The sequence below is a fragment of the Xenopus tropicalis genome, chromosome 8, assembly GCF_000004195.4.
Source record: "Xenopus tropicalis strain Nigerian chromosome 8, UCB_Xtro_10.0, whole genome shotgun sequence".
NCBI lineage: Eukaryota > Metazoa > Chordata > Amphibia > Anura > Pipidae > Xenopus > Xenopus tropicalis.
The window spans coordinates 134,906,335-134,922,831 of record NC_030684.2 but is presented as its reverse complement, the minus strand read 5'-3'; the positions used below and the strand labels follow the sequence as shown (position 1 = coordinate 134,922,831).

The 16,497-nt window shown below is 45.1% G+C and overlaps 1 protein-coding gene across 4 annotated transcripts in view; it reads left to right on the top strand.

The window, feature by feature from the left end:
* The first annotated feature begins 7,890 nt into the window (after positions 1-7,890).
* Positions 7,891-16,497, top strand: part of LOC100497195 (selection and upkeep of intraepithelial T-cells protein 2) — a 43,300-nt gene continuing 34,693 nt past the window's right edge. For 2 of the 4 annotated variants that reach the window (XR_004219578.1, XR_004219577.1), the window contains exons 1-4: positions 7,894-8,049; positions 9,982-10,057; positions 11,443-11,787; positions 14,896-15,150. Coding sequence is in view for 2 of the 4 variants with exons in the window: in XM_018089597.2 (XP_017945086.1) it covers positions 9,997-10,057; positions 11,443-11,787; positions 14,896-15,150 (661 nt within the window). In the remaining 2 variants the exon portion in view is untranslated. Of the gene's footprint in view, positions 8,050-9,981; positions 10,058-11,442; positions 11,788-14,895; positions 15,151-16,497 lie in introns of all 4 variants that reach the window. The other 2 variants (XM_018089597.2, XM_031890769.1) reach the window with 2 other exon arrangements.

The following is a 16,497-nucleotide window of genomic DNA, read 5'->3' as shown; positions in this document are numbered from 1 at the left end:
CAAGCTGGACAGTATTTACCAGCTTAGTTGCTCTACTTTCTGCTCTCCAAAGATTCTACAAAAGAAAATACTCTCTTTTAAACAAAACACAGTTTGTCTGTGTATAGCAATATGTTAATCAGGCCAACTACGTCCCGTCACCCCTGGTCTGGCCAGCAGTCTTGTGTGGGACTTGCACCCACCCCAACTAAGCCCCAACTCACCCCAAGATTCAGAAGGGAGTTGGTTCAGAAGAGATATAAGTGAGGGGCCTCTCCAGGGATTATGCCATCTGATACCTTACAGAGGCAATGATATATTTTAAATATATCATTTTAAAGGAAAGGCTAGTAAAGAGTTAATCTCAAGCTGCAGGCATACCTTCACTTCTCTCAATAGTGCCCTTAAGTCTCCCCATATTTCTCCCGCTCAGATGATCAGAAACCTCATAGGAAAAAAACGCTGAGCTGTATAAAGAAAGTTCCCATAATGCCTCACTCCTGCACCAAGACCCAGACCAAGTGAACATGCTCAGTTAGTAAGACTATCTTCCTGCTGATTGGCTCAGATCCACATTCCTAAGGGGGGGGAGTGAGTTCTTAGCATTCTTGAGGGAGGGGGAGCAGGAGAGAGGAGAGAGCTGTGTGTCTCTGGCACAGAAAAACAGACAACATATCCTGTTTCTTTTCACAGAGGACTCAGTGCAGCGTTACTGTGAGTGCTTATGGCTGTATTTACACAGACCTTTCTGATAAAGCTTACTGAGTTTTTACCTTTCCTTCTCCTTTAAATGTATATATGTATATAGAACAGAACAGGCTACTTTACAGTAGATGCTTGATGTATGTATTTTCTACTTTTGCAATGCTGCATTGGGAAATATCCCCAGAAATCACAGGTGATTTTATTTTTATTTTGATCATCTCTGGTCCGGTGTGTAATCTGTACTGTTACAGCGCTACAGAATGCGCCCTTAGTTTTGGTGCCATGATGCACCCCATGTCCTGGAGATTTGTATTTATCTAAATAATGTACATATGGATTGTATAGAGAAGAGAACAGGCTACTTTTACAGTATAATCTTATCTACTTTGTAAATTATTAATTGTATTTAAGTACATTTATATTTGTAAATAAATATTTTGTAAATACAAACACTTGGAAGTTTCTTATTTTCTCTGCATTATGTACAGGGATGTCTCTGGCAGGGAGAGGCAGGAACGGGGCGAGGGCCTGTGGGTTTCAGCCATCACTAAGCCGCACACACAATGTTGACCTTTAAGGCCTTTAACAGGAAGTGCCTCCATTTTGTTTCTTTTCTATGATTTCTCCAGTAAGGGCTGATGTTCCTCGGCATCAAATGCCACAACAGTAAATGAACTGTAATACAGGAACAACAGAACTATATGGGACTTTCCCTGGAAACTGAATTGTAAATACAATGCTTAATTCAGCCTGTAGCCAGTGAACCCCCATATGGTTGAAATAAGGATAAAACAAATCTGACTAAATTTCTTTTTTGTGAGCACTTTGGCGCCCAGCCTTTGTCCCTTCCATATCCTAAAGGGAAACAGTGGCCTTGCCCAAAATATTCCCACTGGAGCTGAAGGCTGACACCGCTCTCTCCCCTCCAGCTAGGAGGAATGTCTGAGCTTTCAGCCAGCGCTACACATTAGAACTGCTTTCAGCTAACCTATTGTTTCTCCTACTCCCATGTAACTGGAGGAGTCCCAAGCCGGACTTGGATTTCTTACTATTGAGTGCTATTCTGATACCTACTGGGGGCTGCTATCTTGCTCCCTTCCCATTGTTCTGCTGATCGGCTGCTGGGGGTGAGGGGGGATATCACTCCAACTTGCAGCGCAGCAGTAAAGTGTGCCTGAGTCTGAACTTTCAGCCAGCGCTACACATTAGAACTGCTTTCAGCTAACCTATTGTTTCTCCTACTCCCATGTAACTGGAGGAGTCCCAAGTCGGACTTGGATTTCTTACTATTGAGTGCTATTCTGATACCTACTGGGAGCTGCTATCTTGCTCCCTTCCCATTGTTCTGCTGATCGGCTGCTGGGGGGGAGGGGGGGGATATCACTCCAACTTGCAGCGCAGCAGTAAAGTGTGCCTGAGTCTGAGCTTTCAGCCAGCGCTACACATTAGAACTGCTTTCAGCTAACCTATTGTTTCTCCTACTCCCATGTAACTGGAGGAGTCCCAAGCCGGACTTGGATTTCTTACTATTGAGTGCTATTCTGATACCTACTGGGAGCTGCTATCTTGCTCCCTTCCCATTGTTCTGCTGATTGGCTGCTGGGGGTGAGGGGGGATATCACTCCAACTTGCAGCACAGCAGTAAAGTGTGCCTGAGTCTGAGCTTTCAGCCAGCGCTACACATTAGAACTGCTTTCAGCTAACCTATTGTTTCTCCTACTCCCATGTAACTGGAGGAGTCCCAAGCCGGACTTGGATTTCTTACTATTGAGTGCTATTCTGATACCTACTGGGAGCTGCTATCTTGCTCCCTTCCCATTGTTCTGCTGATCGGCTGCTGGGGGTGAGGGGGGGATATCACTCCAATTTGCAGCGCAGCAGTAAAGCGTGACTGAAGTTTATCAGAGCACAGGTCTGGGAAATGCAGATGTGTAAAACCTCTATAACAGAAATGAAAAAAATTATGTGGCCCCTCAATGAGCAATTGGTGCTTAGCTGCTTCCTAGGTTGAATAAACTGTGTGAATACGTAGTCAAGGTGGCTAACATCAGTTTGAAATGAGAGACAAACAAGGGAATTGTATTTTTTATTAAAAAAAAAAAAAAAATTCTGTTATAGATGTTTTACACAATAAGCACATTCTATGGCTATATGAGTATGACACGGATTTTAAACTGGAAAAGTGACAAACGTATACTGACACCTACTGGTGAGAGAGAGAAATTACATTGACTTTTATTTAGTAACACTATTACACTGTGATGACATTGGATGATAACTTTATGCAAATACATACCTCCCAACATTTCATTAAGAGAAAAAGGGACAAAAATATGTGGCCCAGGTAGTGCGGCAAATTTTTTTTTGACCATGCCCCCACATGCCACACCAACTTTACATGCCCCAGATGTGCCAGTATAATCACTAAATAAAAAGAATAAAGGACATATTAACTTCAAAGGTGCCAGTATGACTACATTAAATTGATTAAGGGCATATTAACCCCAGACATGCCAGTAAAATTACTTCAGACATGCCAACAGTTCTGTGCATTTGCCAAAGTTATAAACAGGGCCAATTCCATTGGTACATAAATCTATGTTATTTCCTTCCATTCTTAATCAGTTGAAAGCAAAACAATATTAATGTACCACTAGAAGTTCTAGCCATATTAACAAGGCCAGCCTAAGGGCCCCTTTTAAATATCTGCTATATTTTATGAACAGATCAGCGATACCTCTGTCTATTCCCCTGCATGCTGTGCTCTGCCAGAGATTCCCAGGAGTGAGAGATATATGTTAGGGGTGGGAAGGTGAAACTGCCCAGCACACAAATAAACACAGCAGCCTCTTCTGCCTGATAAAAGACAGAGCCCCCCCTCAGCCCCTGACCCACTGAGCAGCAGGAGGGAGAGGAATGCCGCCAATGCCGATACTTAACCCTTGCCTGTCACAAATGCTCCTCCCAAGACAATTAACCATCAAGGTAAGGCTGTGAGCTTGGGGGCAGCAGGGGAAATTCAAGAGTTAAGGGGGCGGGGCTTTATTCCTGGAGCAGAGCAGGCACAGCAATCAATTAAATGGCAAAGCTGAGAAGCGGGACATCTAACAATGAATCCGGGACAGCGGGAAGTGCTATAAATATGGGACGGTTGGGAGGTATGATAATACATATAAACAGGCACTCACGTCTAAAGTAAAGTCTCTTGTGCCTGGGTGCAGTCCTTAAAGGAGAAGGAAAGGCTAATAAAGAGTTAATCTCAAGCTGCAGGCATACCTTCACTTCTCTCAATAGTGCCCTTAAGTCTCCCCTTATTTCTCCTGTTCAGATGATCAGAAGCCAAACAGGAAAAAAACGCTGAGCTGGGTAGAGAAGATTCCCATAATGCCTTGCTCCCCCAAGACTTAGCGACTCGTTACTGCAGGAGGCGCATGCGCAGAGGGCAGAAGCGTCCAGTTGCCATGGCGACGCAGCTCTGTGACAAGCAGGAGGGGGGCTGGCAGGTGCTGCGAGCGGCGATTGTTTGTGGCAGGAGTGGGGGGGGTTTGTGGCAGGAGCGGGGGGGGTTGTGGCAGGAGTGGGGGGGTTTGTGGCAGTAGTGGGGGGGGGTTGTGGCAGGAGTGGGGGGGGTTGTGGCAGGAGTGGGGGGGTTTGTGGCAGGAGTGGGGGGGGGTTGTGGCAGGAGTGGGGGGGGTTTGTGGCAGGAGTGGGGGGGGGTTGTGGCAGGAGTGGGGGGGGTTTGTGGCAGGAGTGGGGGGGGGGTTGTGGCAGGAGTGGGGGGGGTTTGTGGCAGGAGTGGGGGGGGTTTGTGGAGCTGCAGAATCTTTGTAACAGGAGCGGAGAGCTGGCTTGTGCTTTTCAGCCCATACAGACACGCTGGACAAGATGGCGGCGCCGTTCACTGAAAGAAGCATGTAAGTTCTAGTGTGTGTATCTCTGTAAATCTTTCATTAGGCAAGCCAGGAATAGAGCGTTTTTACACAGCAATAGTAGTACTATTTAATAGTGTGCTTAATAGATTTTGACTTTCCTTCTCCTTTAAATAGAAAGGATGTGCCGCACTCACAGGTCTCAAAGTGACCAATGAGATTTATTCAAAATAACATCTAACGTTTCGGCCGCCTCCGCAGCCTTTCTCAGAGCAGTAGTGGGAGAGTGCGCACACTGATAAACACATGTTGGCGCGAAAATGGGGACGTCACTAAGTGCAAATAAAAAACATTATATCCATTCTATACAAAGAATAAAAAGAAAAAAGAAAGTGGCTAAATCAAGTGGAGACAATGAAGCCTCCAAAGAGAGAAAAAAAATGGTAAGAATGGCGGATGTGCCTCCATATAGAAGGGTATTGTCGCTATGTAGGGGCATGAATAAAGTGCTATCAACCTGCGCCCCGGCTGTTCATCAATACACCGAAACCAAGATAAGCCCACAGGGGTAGGGGGAGAGTTGGAAGAGGCAGGAGTGAGGGGCCCAGACAGAGAGCTCAATAGACTCCATCAGGCAGCAAGTTACCCAAGCAGATAGAGACATAGTAGCAAATAGAAGGTAACACATTGTACATAATATAAAGTAGCTGCAGAACATATCAGTTTGTTTCAATAGGAACAGAGTAGGTGCATCATTTCAAATAAAAAGAAGCACAGGAATCCAGTCTCTGGTCCCCAATCTAAGCAGATAGAAGCCGAGTAGGAAATCTCTGCTCGGAGCCTGAGACTCAGCGCCCATGTTACACGCCTCCCAACCTCCTGCTCTTCGCGGGACAGTCCCGATTAGTGCAGCATGTCCCGCTGTCCCTTATTACTGTGCACATTTGCCCCATTGCCTCCTGTTTGTTATAATTTCCCCCCCGCACTTGGCTGCATCACATCACACTCACACAGTACCGCCCACTTACACACGCCGCTCCGTAACTTTATACTTTCAGTTTTGTGTCTTCCTTGCACTTTCCCTCACACCCCCTTGTGGTGCTGCCGCCCCAGTGTTACTCCTCCCATTAGCTTCAGTGTCAATGTGCAAGTGCAGCACAGTCGTTTGTTATTGTAGCTGCTCTGATGGGTGAAAGCTCCGGGAGGAGGGTGCAGGGCAGGGCAGAGCCGGGAGAGGATGGAAGCCAGAACAGAAATGTGCATGAAGGTATATTCACAATGTTGATGGTGGAGGGTGTTAGGGTTCCTGACCGCAGACTGTAAATGTAGTAATCTATGGGAGCCCTCCTGCCGGGACAAAGACGTATATGGGAACAAGAAGGACACAACCACAATGGAAGTTCAAACTTGTTCAGTTTATTCTTACGTGTTCATAGCTTTTATACCCCTTGTGTACATGCAGATACAAAGGAATCATTATAAAAAAAAGATGGAGTAGAACCTCATTAGCTTCAGAGATGGCCTTCAAGGATGGCTAATGCGGGACAGGAATTTTAAGGAGGACACAAGGAGTATAACATGCGTAAGTGTTTAGATAAGATTCATTTGTTTTTCAAGGCATATATTTCGCAAGGTGCAAGGGCACTATTTGGGAAAAACAACTATTATGGGATGTTCAAGCCTTGCTGGTTGCTGTTACAAAATGGAGATACATTTCTAAAATGGAGTATGATATGCTAAGCATCAAAGTATCAAAATACATGCGTATATGAATATATGATTATATCGATATGAGAATACAGGATATTATATCAAACCTCACAGAGGGTCAAGGCATAAACACTGAAAAGGGAGTATCAGCCGAAGGATTGAGCATGGAGGGGGGGGGAGTTGGAAAGCTAAAGGGGGGGTTGGAGTGAATAGGGAATACATAATGCTGAAAGTTATTAGTGAATTAAGCAGAGTTGATAATCTGTGGCACAGATGGACAAAAAGGGGTAATTTTTTACATGTAAAACTTAATAACTCCCCGAGGTGCTGGTGATGCGCTAAATGGTTTAAACAGCCGCCCCCCCACCCACCCAGGGTTGTTGCCTGGGCAGCATGAAGTTGCATTTATGTAAGCATTTAAACCATGTGCATTCTAATTACTGGGTATGTATGTACTGGTACGGGCACTTATCCCATCTCAGGCCAGAGGATTAGGCCCAAATGCAGCCTGGGATGGGGAATACTGCGGCTGGCACAGAATGCTGGGGTTCCCTCACTGTTATGTAGGTGCTATAGATGGGAGCCCGTGTGTCTGTCTTAAACCATTAGTCTACCTGCAACTAATCTCACCATTCCAACCTTTAAACAGGGGTGTGACTTTGTAAAATTGGTGTGTTATTGGGGGGGGTTACAACGTTTTGCCGGATATGCGCGAAAGAACATTTTGTCCCTCTTTTTATTTTCTCAATGTCAGGAGGTATGCATAACTGCATTCAGGATCAGGGAATCTGGCGAGGCCATTAGAGTATATTTATATATAATATATAATTATAGTATATTCGCCCAACTACCCTGCCTTTTGCCCAGTAAGGAACCTAAAGAAGAGAGTGAGCAGCTGCCGGCTCCTTGTACTCCCATGGTAACAAACCCTGGGGGCCATTACAGATTTCCTGTTTATAATGATTTAAATAGGAATCCAAGGCTTTAACCCACCTTTTCCCTCAGCTTTACACCTATTTCTCCCAAATAACTTCCAGCCGGCAGTTACCAAACAAGTTGGAGCCTACAGTACTGGGGCTGTGCCCTGAGCGCTGCCTGTTCCTATAGCCCCACACACACAGCGCCCCCTACAGTCCGGTATCACTGGGGTTTGCCCGGCCGCTGTGTAACCGGCACTGTATGAGAGAAGGAGCCATAGGAGCCGCCACTGTTTCCTGGTGCAACACCGTGTTCATTAGGCCGGAACGGGTCTGTGTGGTAAAACTGCCCTAATAACCACTGAATTGCACCGGCAAGAAATGGCGGGTCATATGATTCCATAAAATGCACGGATGTGACGCGGCCGCACATAAAGGGAAACTCGCACCGCCAGGCTCCCCGGCTCCTCCCATTTTAGCTGAATTTGCCCCGGAGAATAAACGCTTTACTGTATAGTGATACATGAGGCAAACACTGTGAATAAAACAGTATTTATTTACTGTATAGCCCACTTCCTTGCTCCAGGTGCCCGAATTATCGGATTAGTGAGCCTGACTGACACAGCAGCACAGACAGCCCCAGTAGCGCTCCTCCTCCTTCTAAAACGTCACACCTATTGCACCACGTGACTCTTCAGCCGCTTCATTTACATATAGGGCGCGCAGGAATGTTGTTCCAGAGGGGCGGGAGCACTGGCACTGCAGCGTAGCTGACGCACAGGGGAGTTTTACTCTGGGTCTCCGGAACAGGTTTGGAAGGGACACTGTACCAGTACCGCTGGGCCCCTATACGCACTCACATCCGCTCAGTAAGTGATTCCCACTATTCTCCCTATAACGGGGAGGGGTCATTGCCTCCGCCACTTGTCATTAGCGGCGAAGGCAATGACTGATCTAATCGCGTCGCCTCCTGTGCATGCGCCGTTCGGGGGGCGGAGCTTCTGCAGCAGCAAAACTGTCAGCTGTAAATGGGTATTTATTGTTAGATCTATTTATTCAGATCCCTTTGCTAACGCTGTGTGTACTGACTGTCACACTGTTATAGGGGATGGAAACCCTGCTGCACTGCTGATCCAAACTGTACCTTATTGCTGGACTGCAAATCCCACATTTATGTAACAAATAATGAAGGGGGGGGCATGCTGGGAAATGTAGTCCAAAAGCATAAAAGTTGTATTCTTAGAGGGGACATATACCATACATTTTTACAATGCACTAAACCATGTAAAATAGAAGTAGGTGCTTTTATTTTAATACCTTTGGGTTCAAATATGTCCATAACTGCTTGAAAACTGTGCCCTACCCTGCCCTTTGCCAGCTTCCTGTTTAGACTCTTCAGTATGTGGTTGGGGCCACATACTAAAAGCCCCCATACACGGGCAGATTGTAGCTGCCAATATGGGTCCCTTGGACCGACTCGACAGCTTATCGGCCCGTGTAGGGGCAGAAACGAGCGGGCTGGCCAACCAATATCTGGCCTGAAATCGGGCAGATATCGATCGGCCAGGTTTGAAAATCCAGTCAGATCGGGGACCGCATCGGCTCGTTGATGCGGTCCCCGAACCGACTGCCCCATTGCTGCCTACATAATCCGATCGTTTAGCCCCAGGGCCAAACGATCAGATTATTTTTTTTTTTAACTTCAAGCTCCCCGATATCGCCCACCCGTAGGTGGGGATATCGGGGGAAGATCCGCTCGCTTGGCGATCTCGCCAAGTGAGCGAGCGGATCTTACCGTGTATGGGGACCTTAAGACTTCAGTGTCAGAGCTGCAGCTGCAGTGAATATGCATAGGGTGGGCAGGACTTGGCGAAGTCACAGGCAGTTCCCTCCTGCTCTACTAGCTCCTCCCCCCCCCCCCCCCCACTCCCTGTGGGAGACTGAAGGGACGCTCCCATGTTTCATTTGGCTCCGGTTTCTAATTAGAGAGGGTGTGTATGCAGCTCTCATATAATTACTGTTTTAGGAGGTAAAATGCTTTCACATCATCTTTCTTTCTGCACCATTTCACATTTTGAGGAAGGATGAATATTATAACTGAATATGACTTTAATAAAATGTCTTCTTTAAAGCAGTATTGAAAAACACAAGTTTTCTTAAACTTTCCCCCCAAATCTCCAGGGCCAGCAACTGCTTTAGGCTTATGTCAGACGGAGCGTATTGTTGCCAAGCTGAAAAACCCTTGCCGAGAATACACCCCGCTACTGTAAAATCCCCCTACCTGTGCCTGCACTCGAAGTCTTGCAAGTGAAATGCAAACAATCCTCCAATGAGAATCCCAGCTGATCTGTGTAAATCCGGCTCCCTGTTCTCTGTTCCTGCAATTGGAGTTGGGAGCAATAAGCACAGTTTCCCAGCACTGAACAAGTCTGTCCCTTTATCCCCATGTCTGATTCCTGTGCCATATAATGACGGGAAAATGCCATAATTATCTCTATATGTAAGGTACCAGCAAGGGGCCTGACACAGTGCTGGGAATCAGCATTCTCATTGGTCACTTCTCATTTGATCAGTAAAATTATCATTGGCAAATTTTCTTGCATCTATAATTACATTTTTGACAACGTCTATAGCAAAACTAGGGGGTTCAGTGGGACAGTGTTATGGTTGGGTTTATACCCCCTTTCTCAGGGCTATATATAAAAACTAAGGATCAGCCAAACCTTTTACCAATTCTCCATTTGTTTCATCCAGCATCATATTTAAATGTATTTATATATTGGTTTGTTTCTCTTTTTCAGGTTAGTCAGCTTGTTATGGAATGCATCATGATAGCCTCCTTCATTCTCGGGTCGCTGTATAAAGAATGTCTTTCAGGTAAGGGATTTTATTCGCAGAACTTGTTTATGGCAGTAGTGGCTGTTGATGTATCATGGAGAATCTGTAACGGGAAATTGAATAATAAAGAGATGGTAACAGGGCTGCCATTGGGGGGCGGGGTTTGGAGTGTCTTGGGTCTTAAGGGGGGCCGGCCATTACTTGCAATAGCCCTCCCCTCCTTCTGTCAATGAGCAGCCAAATCAGGATGGGAGCTCGGGCCCTTATTTTTTCCTTTACTAGCTTTCTGTACTGCTCATTTATCACTGAAGTTTAAGTCCTGGGGAAGCCACGTGGGTATTGAACAGGCTGGAGGGGAAAATTAAACTTCCGCCCCAGCTTATCCAATCCCCATGCGGCTTTACCAGAACTAAACTTCTGTGCTAAAATGAGCCATACAGAAAGTACTGAGTGCCTACTGAGTGCTGCTCATTGATGAGGGGGATAAACTCAGGACACAGGGGCAGATGTTACTCATGGCTTTTTACAGGACTATATCATATCTATATATAATACCTTTCTTACATAAAAATAAGATATATTAATTTATAGATACTTGTCCTTTAAGCTTATGGCAGTGCCTTGGCATATGTACAGCTTTCCCTGTGTGATTTCATCTTTATCCAGCTTTCACATTCAGAGTCACAGATGTCATACCCTTCTCAATTTCATTCTGTCAGTACATTTAAAGGAATAGTTCAGTGTAAAAATGAAACTGGATCAAATAGACAGACTGCACAAAATAAAAACTATTTTCAATATAGTTAGTTAGGCAAAAATGTAATCCATAAAGGCTGGAGTGAGCAGATGTCTAACATAATAGCCAGAACTCTACTTCCTGCTTTCAGCTCTCTAACTTCTTAGTTAGTCAGTGACTTTTGGGGGGCCACATGGGACATAACTGTCAGTTAGTTTGTAAGTACACAGGTCAGATTCAATAGTAAACTAACTGACAGTTATGTCCCATATGGCTCCCCCTCAAGCCACTGATTGGTTACTGACTGCTAACAGCTTAGAGAGCTGTAAAGCAGGAAGTAGAGTTCTGAATTCAACATGATTCGGCCAAATCTTAAGGGCGAAAACACACAGAGCTACTAGTAGCAGCTACTTGTCGTGGCTACAATGCTGATCATTTACTGATAATTGTCTCTCCGTGTGTTTAGCAGAGGCAATTCTCAGTATTGTCTATGGAAGGGTATTTTCTGGCGTTTAGTAGCTGTGACAAGTAGCTGCTACTAAGTAGCTCAGTGTGTCTTCACTCTAAAATTACAGATTTGGTACATACCTGATCTTTTACTTTTTTGCTTCTGTCATATCTGAATTTTTTTTTTTTTTTATTTGCTTGTTTATAACTCAAGTTAACTAATTGCCTTTACGCTTTACAGTCAGGTTTCAGGTTTCATCAATACCATCAGTATCTGTGGCACTTGGGTCAGATGTGCTGTTACCTTGTACTCTGACCCCTGAGAAGAATGGAGAGAAGATGGAAATCCGTTGGTTTAGGTTTAGGTACCAGCCCTATGTCCATCTTTATATTAATGGGAAAGATGATTACACAGCCCAGATGCCACAGTTTGCTAACAGAACAGAACTGCTAAAAGAGAACATCACTAGGGGAATTTTCCCTTTGATTATCCGTAACGTCACAGCTCAGGATTCTGGGGAATATCATTGTTATGTGGAGTCCAGTGACCATCACGGTATGGCAGCAGTACAGCTACAGGTTACTGGTAAGTGAGCAGAGATTTCTTATTTTATTATCAAAAGATATATATTAATGACAATATTTGTTATATGCAAAGTGTCATCTGCACCTACATATCTAAACAAAACTGCCCAGCAGAGCAACATCTTGAATAGATTTGGCTTCCCTACAGTTTGCCCCCATTACATTGGCCCCCAGGCTTCCTGCCAAACTGTAACAATATTGATAAAATTGTAGCCTCATGGGGCAATATTTTTTGACTGCCGGGTCAGTGACCCCCATTTGAAAGCTGGAAAGAAGTAGAAGAAGTAGGCTGTAATAAAATACGGCTTACCAGCGCGGCGGGGACGCCCGCCGTGCCGCCATCGGCGGGGACGCCCGCCGCGCCGTCCTCTCTCTTTGCCGGCTACTTCCTAGTGCGGGCCGCGCGCACATCTCTGCAATTTATAGGCGCATTCGCGCTGGTGTATGACGTCAGCGCGCAATGGCGCAAAGTTTAAAATTTTTTAAAGGGACTTTGGTTAGTTTTTCGTTGCCCGTGATAGGATTTGTTTCCTGGTGCCTTCCTGAGCCTTGTGCGTTTTGTTCCTGTATTTTCCTGCTTGTGTTTTCCTGTTTCTGACCCGGCCTGCTCCTGACTATTCTGATATCCGTATCCTGAGCCCGGCTTGTACTTTGACTCCGATTTTGTCTCATCCTGCTGTTTGATCATCCGGTTTGACCCTTGCCTGTCTGACTATCCTTGATTACTGCCTGCCTCGACCCAGCCTGCCTGACTACGAACTTGCTTAATCCTTTTGTACCGTGATCTTCAGCCTAACTGACTTTAACTACAGTCGTGCCCCTTTGCTTGCCAGAACTCCTCGCCTTGTTCCTCTCGTTAAGTCCAGGTGGCATCCGAGTAGCTGAGGGCTCCTCCCGAAGCCAAAGGCGGTCACACTACTGGTGAAGCCGAGCCGAGACCAGGGAACTTGGCATCAGTTCTGGTTTAGGGTGCCGACTGTGACATAGGCAAATAATTCGAAAACTATAAAATATAAAAAATGGCCAGTTGAAAAGTTGCTTAGAATCTATAACATATATAAAACTTAATGGTGAACTACCCCTTTAATCAAGGATTTTAACTGACATTGTTTTATGGCTAAATGCCAACATCAACCCTAAAGGCCTGGGTAACAAGTACAGGTATAAGAGCTGTTATCCAGAATGCTTGGGATCAGCACAACTCTTTATTTTGAAAAAAAATTTTTACATGGCGAAACTCACTATAATCTGATGTTTCACCTGGGGACCTTTCTCAAGGATAAAGCAGTGTTACAAACAATCCGCTTAAATGTCCTCCCCACTTGACACCAAATGGCATAAGTTCATTATCAAGCTTATCAGTACTTTATTGCAGTCCTTATCTATGTGCTTATGGAGCATTAGCACTCTTCCACCCATAGGTGTCGCTGTAGTGCTGTACAAACAGTGCAAAATTACCGTATATACTCAAGTATAAGCTGATCCGAATATAAGCCGAGGTACCTCATTTTACCTAAGCAAACTGGAAAAATTTATTGACTCGAGGCAGCTGCAGATTAAGAGCAATAATATGTATTATAGTCAATTAATATATCTCCAGAACACTTATGTATTAACAAATATATTTCTATTAATGTTACATGAAAATGAGAAGGCAATGAGCTCTAACCTTTCTAAGCACTGAATCCCCCACCAATCAGAGCAGTGTTCTCAACTGCTGCTTGTCAGAAGCTCTAGGTAAATATTGTCCAATGGATGGGGGTGAGAATAGTTAGCCTAAAGTGTTCCTCATTGTAATTGTATATATTTCTGAACTTTCATCCATGTAAGAGGAGGGTGATGCTTGATTGAGCAGAGCGCACATGTGCATTCTCCAAAACAGCTTGATAAGTAACAGGACAATTCTGAATGTAAAGATGTTCCACCAACATGTTGCTTCCTGGAACCATTACTCTATTCTCAGCATAATCAGCATAATTAAAGAGATGCAAAGACTCACTGAAAGCTGAAACAACTTTCCATACTTCAAAGAACTTCATCCAGTATTGGTTCTCTAGCAAGGGCAGCGCCAGATTACTTGTCCGTTGTGCGTGCACCGAGCTCACCCCCACCGTACCTGCGTGCGCCGAGCGCACCCCCCCGTGCCTGTGTGTGGCGAGCGCACCCCCCCGTGCCTGTGTGTGGCGAGCGCACCTCCCCCCCGTGCCTGCGTGCGCCGAGCGCACCCCCCCGTGCCTGCGTGCGCCGAGCGCACCCCCACCGTGCGCCAAGCACACCAACCCCCCGTGCCTGTGTGCGCCAAGCACACCAACCCCCCGTGCCTGCATGAGCCGAGCGCACCAACCCCTCCGTGCACCGAGCGCAACCCCCCCTGCCTGCATGTGCCGAGCGCACCAACCCCTCCGTGCACCGAGCGCAACCCCCCTGCCTGCTTATAATGGAGTCTATGGGAGATGGCCTTTCTGTAATTCGGAGCTTTCTGGATAATGGGTTTCCGGATAAGGGATCCCATACCTGTGTAATATCTATTAGAATCAGTGTTTGCCTGTCCCTCTCTATTCCCTGCCCTGGGGGCTCCGGCATATGAAACAGTGTAACACAAGGCAGCAGCCTGACAGACCCAACTCGCTGGGGAAGAGCAACATTGCAAACCCTGCGCAGTTCGCGCGGGGGTGGGGTGGGTTTGCGCCCGCTGAGTAACCACAAGCGGCGGGGGCAATGAAAACGGAGCGCACAGACTAGGGGTAGGCAAGAGAGGCTTCTGTTCTGCCCCCTCCCTAGGCAGCTGCCTCTTCTGCCTACCCCTAGTTCCGGCCCTGCAACATTGTTTAAAAAGTAACAACCAGGAGTTCAGCAAATGCTGCTTTCAATAGCAATTACATTTACAAATAACTTTTAAACCACTAATAAATTTTAATTCACATTGGAAGTTGCTTTTATTAGGCACTAATTAATCTGTGGCTAGAGTGCTGGTAGATTGGGATTCACACACACACACACCCTAATCCTCAAGTTTCTGGTTAATACATTGTTTTTCAGTGCAGCCTGTATGGAGTTATGGGTAACAGACAGTACAACTACACGGCTAATTATATTTCTCTGTTTTTAGCCATTGGAACTGTGCCGGTTATTTCGATTAATAATGACACTATTTCTTGTGAGTCCCGTGATTGGAATCCAAAACCTCATCTGACATGGACTGATAACGAGGGAAACGAAATAAACTCCTCTATGGTGGAAGTGTTCAGAAATGAGAATCATTTATATAATATCCTCAGTATTATCCAGCAACCAAATGCTTCATATATCACTTGCACTGTCTCCAATTCTATAAACCACAGCAATGATTCCAGGCAGATCAGAGGTGAGTGAGAATCTTCTTAATTTGCCTTATTGTGTTACTAATTGCCTCCATTTTCTATGACTTGACTGCCTGTAGAGTAAAGACATCCTCCCCTTCAGAAAGGAAATGCAATTTAGACAAATATTTGTACCAACATTTCATGCCTTTGTGTAGCATTAGGAGCAGGGTTTTTATCAATGCTGCCTCGCAGCGCTGGAGACCAGGGTTTAATTGCACTCAGGGCACTGTCTGCAAGGATTTACTCCAGTTTTCTACCCCAACCCAATATACAGAGCCCAATATCTCCTATTTAAACTAAGGGGAAGATTTGTAAAAAAAATCTTTTTGATCATTCCTCTGAGAGATGTTACATACATACAATGGATATCAAAAGTCTACACACCCCTGGTTTCTGTGCTGGATAAAAATGAGACAAAGATAAATCATTTTAGAACTTTTTCCACCTTTAATGTGACCTATAAACTGTACCACTCAATTGAAAAACAAACTGAAATCTTTTAGGTGGAGGGAAGAAAACCAAAAAAACTAAAATAATGTGGTTGTTTTTCAATTGAGTGGTACAGTTTATAGGTCACATTAAAGGAGAATGCAAGTCAAAATATAAAAAGCATACTGCCCAATAGTCCTCCTATTGTTTAGTAAAAACGCCACACTTTTGGCTCACCTAATCACATATTTACTCAGTCACACTTACTTTTCTAGAACAGGCAGCCATCTCTAAAAAGGTATTCTCCCTTCCTTTCCCTCCTTGCTTCATACTGCACATGTGTTTCATTCCCTCCCCCCCTCCCCTCTGCCAGATCCGCTTCTGATTGGCTGGTGGGCATGTGTAACTCAGACAGGAGACAGGATCAAGTTACACACATGCTCAGAGAATAGGAAGGCTGCCGCTGGCACCTACAGGAAGGGGAGAGAGATTTCAGTGACTGTAGGCTTCACACTGCTGTAGGCTGCCAGCACCATATCTCAGAGAAGCAAGCAGGGATCTGGGAATGTAGATATGCAGTAAGTACTTAAACAGAATGCCTTTAGACTTACTTTTAATTTATATTAACCTTTCATTGTCCTTTAAAGGTGGAAAAAGTTCTAAAATGATTTATCTTTGTTTCATTTTTGTACAGCACAGGAACCTGACATTTTACCAGGGGTGTGTAGACTTTTTATATCCACTGTATATATGTGTGTGTAGGGAAATGCCAATTTACACTTTCTCTGAACACACAACCCTGTGACTTTAACCCTTTCACTGACAGCTGTTTTATTCAAAGTGGACATTTATTTTGTATTGCCAGTTTTTGAACATTTTGCACTGTTTCACTTTAGGGGCCTTTCCTCGGGGGGACTTTT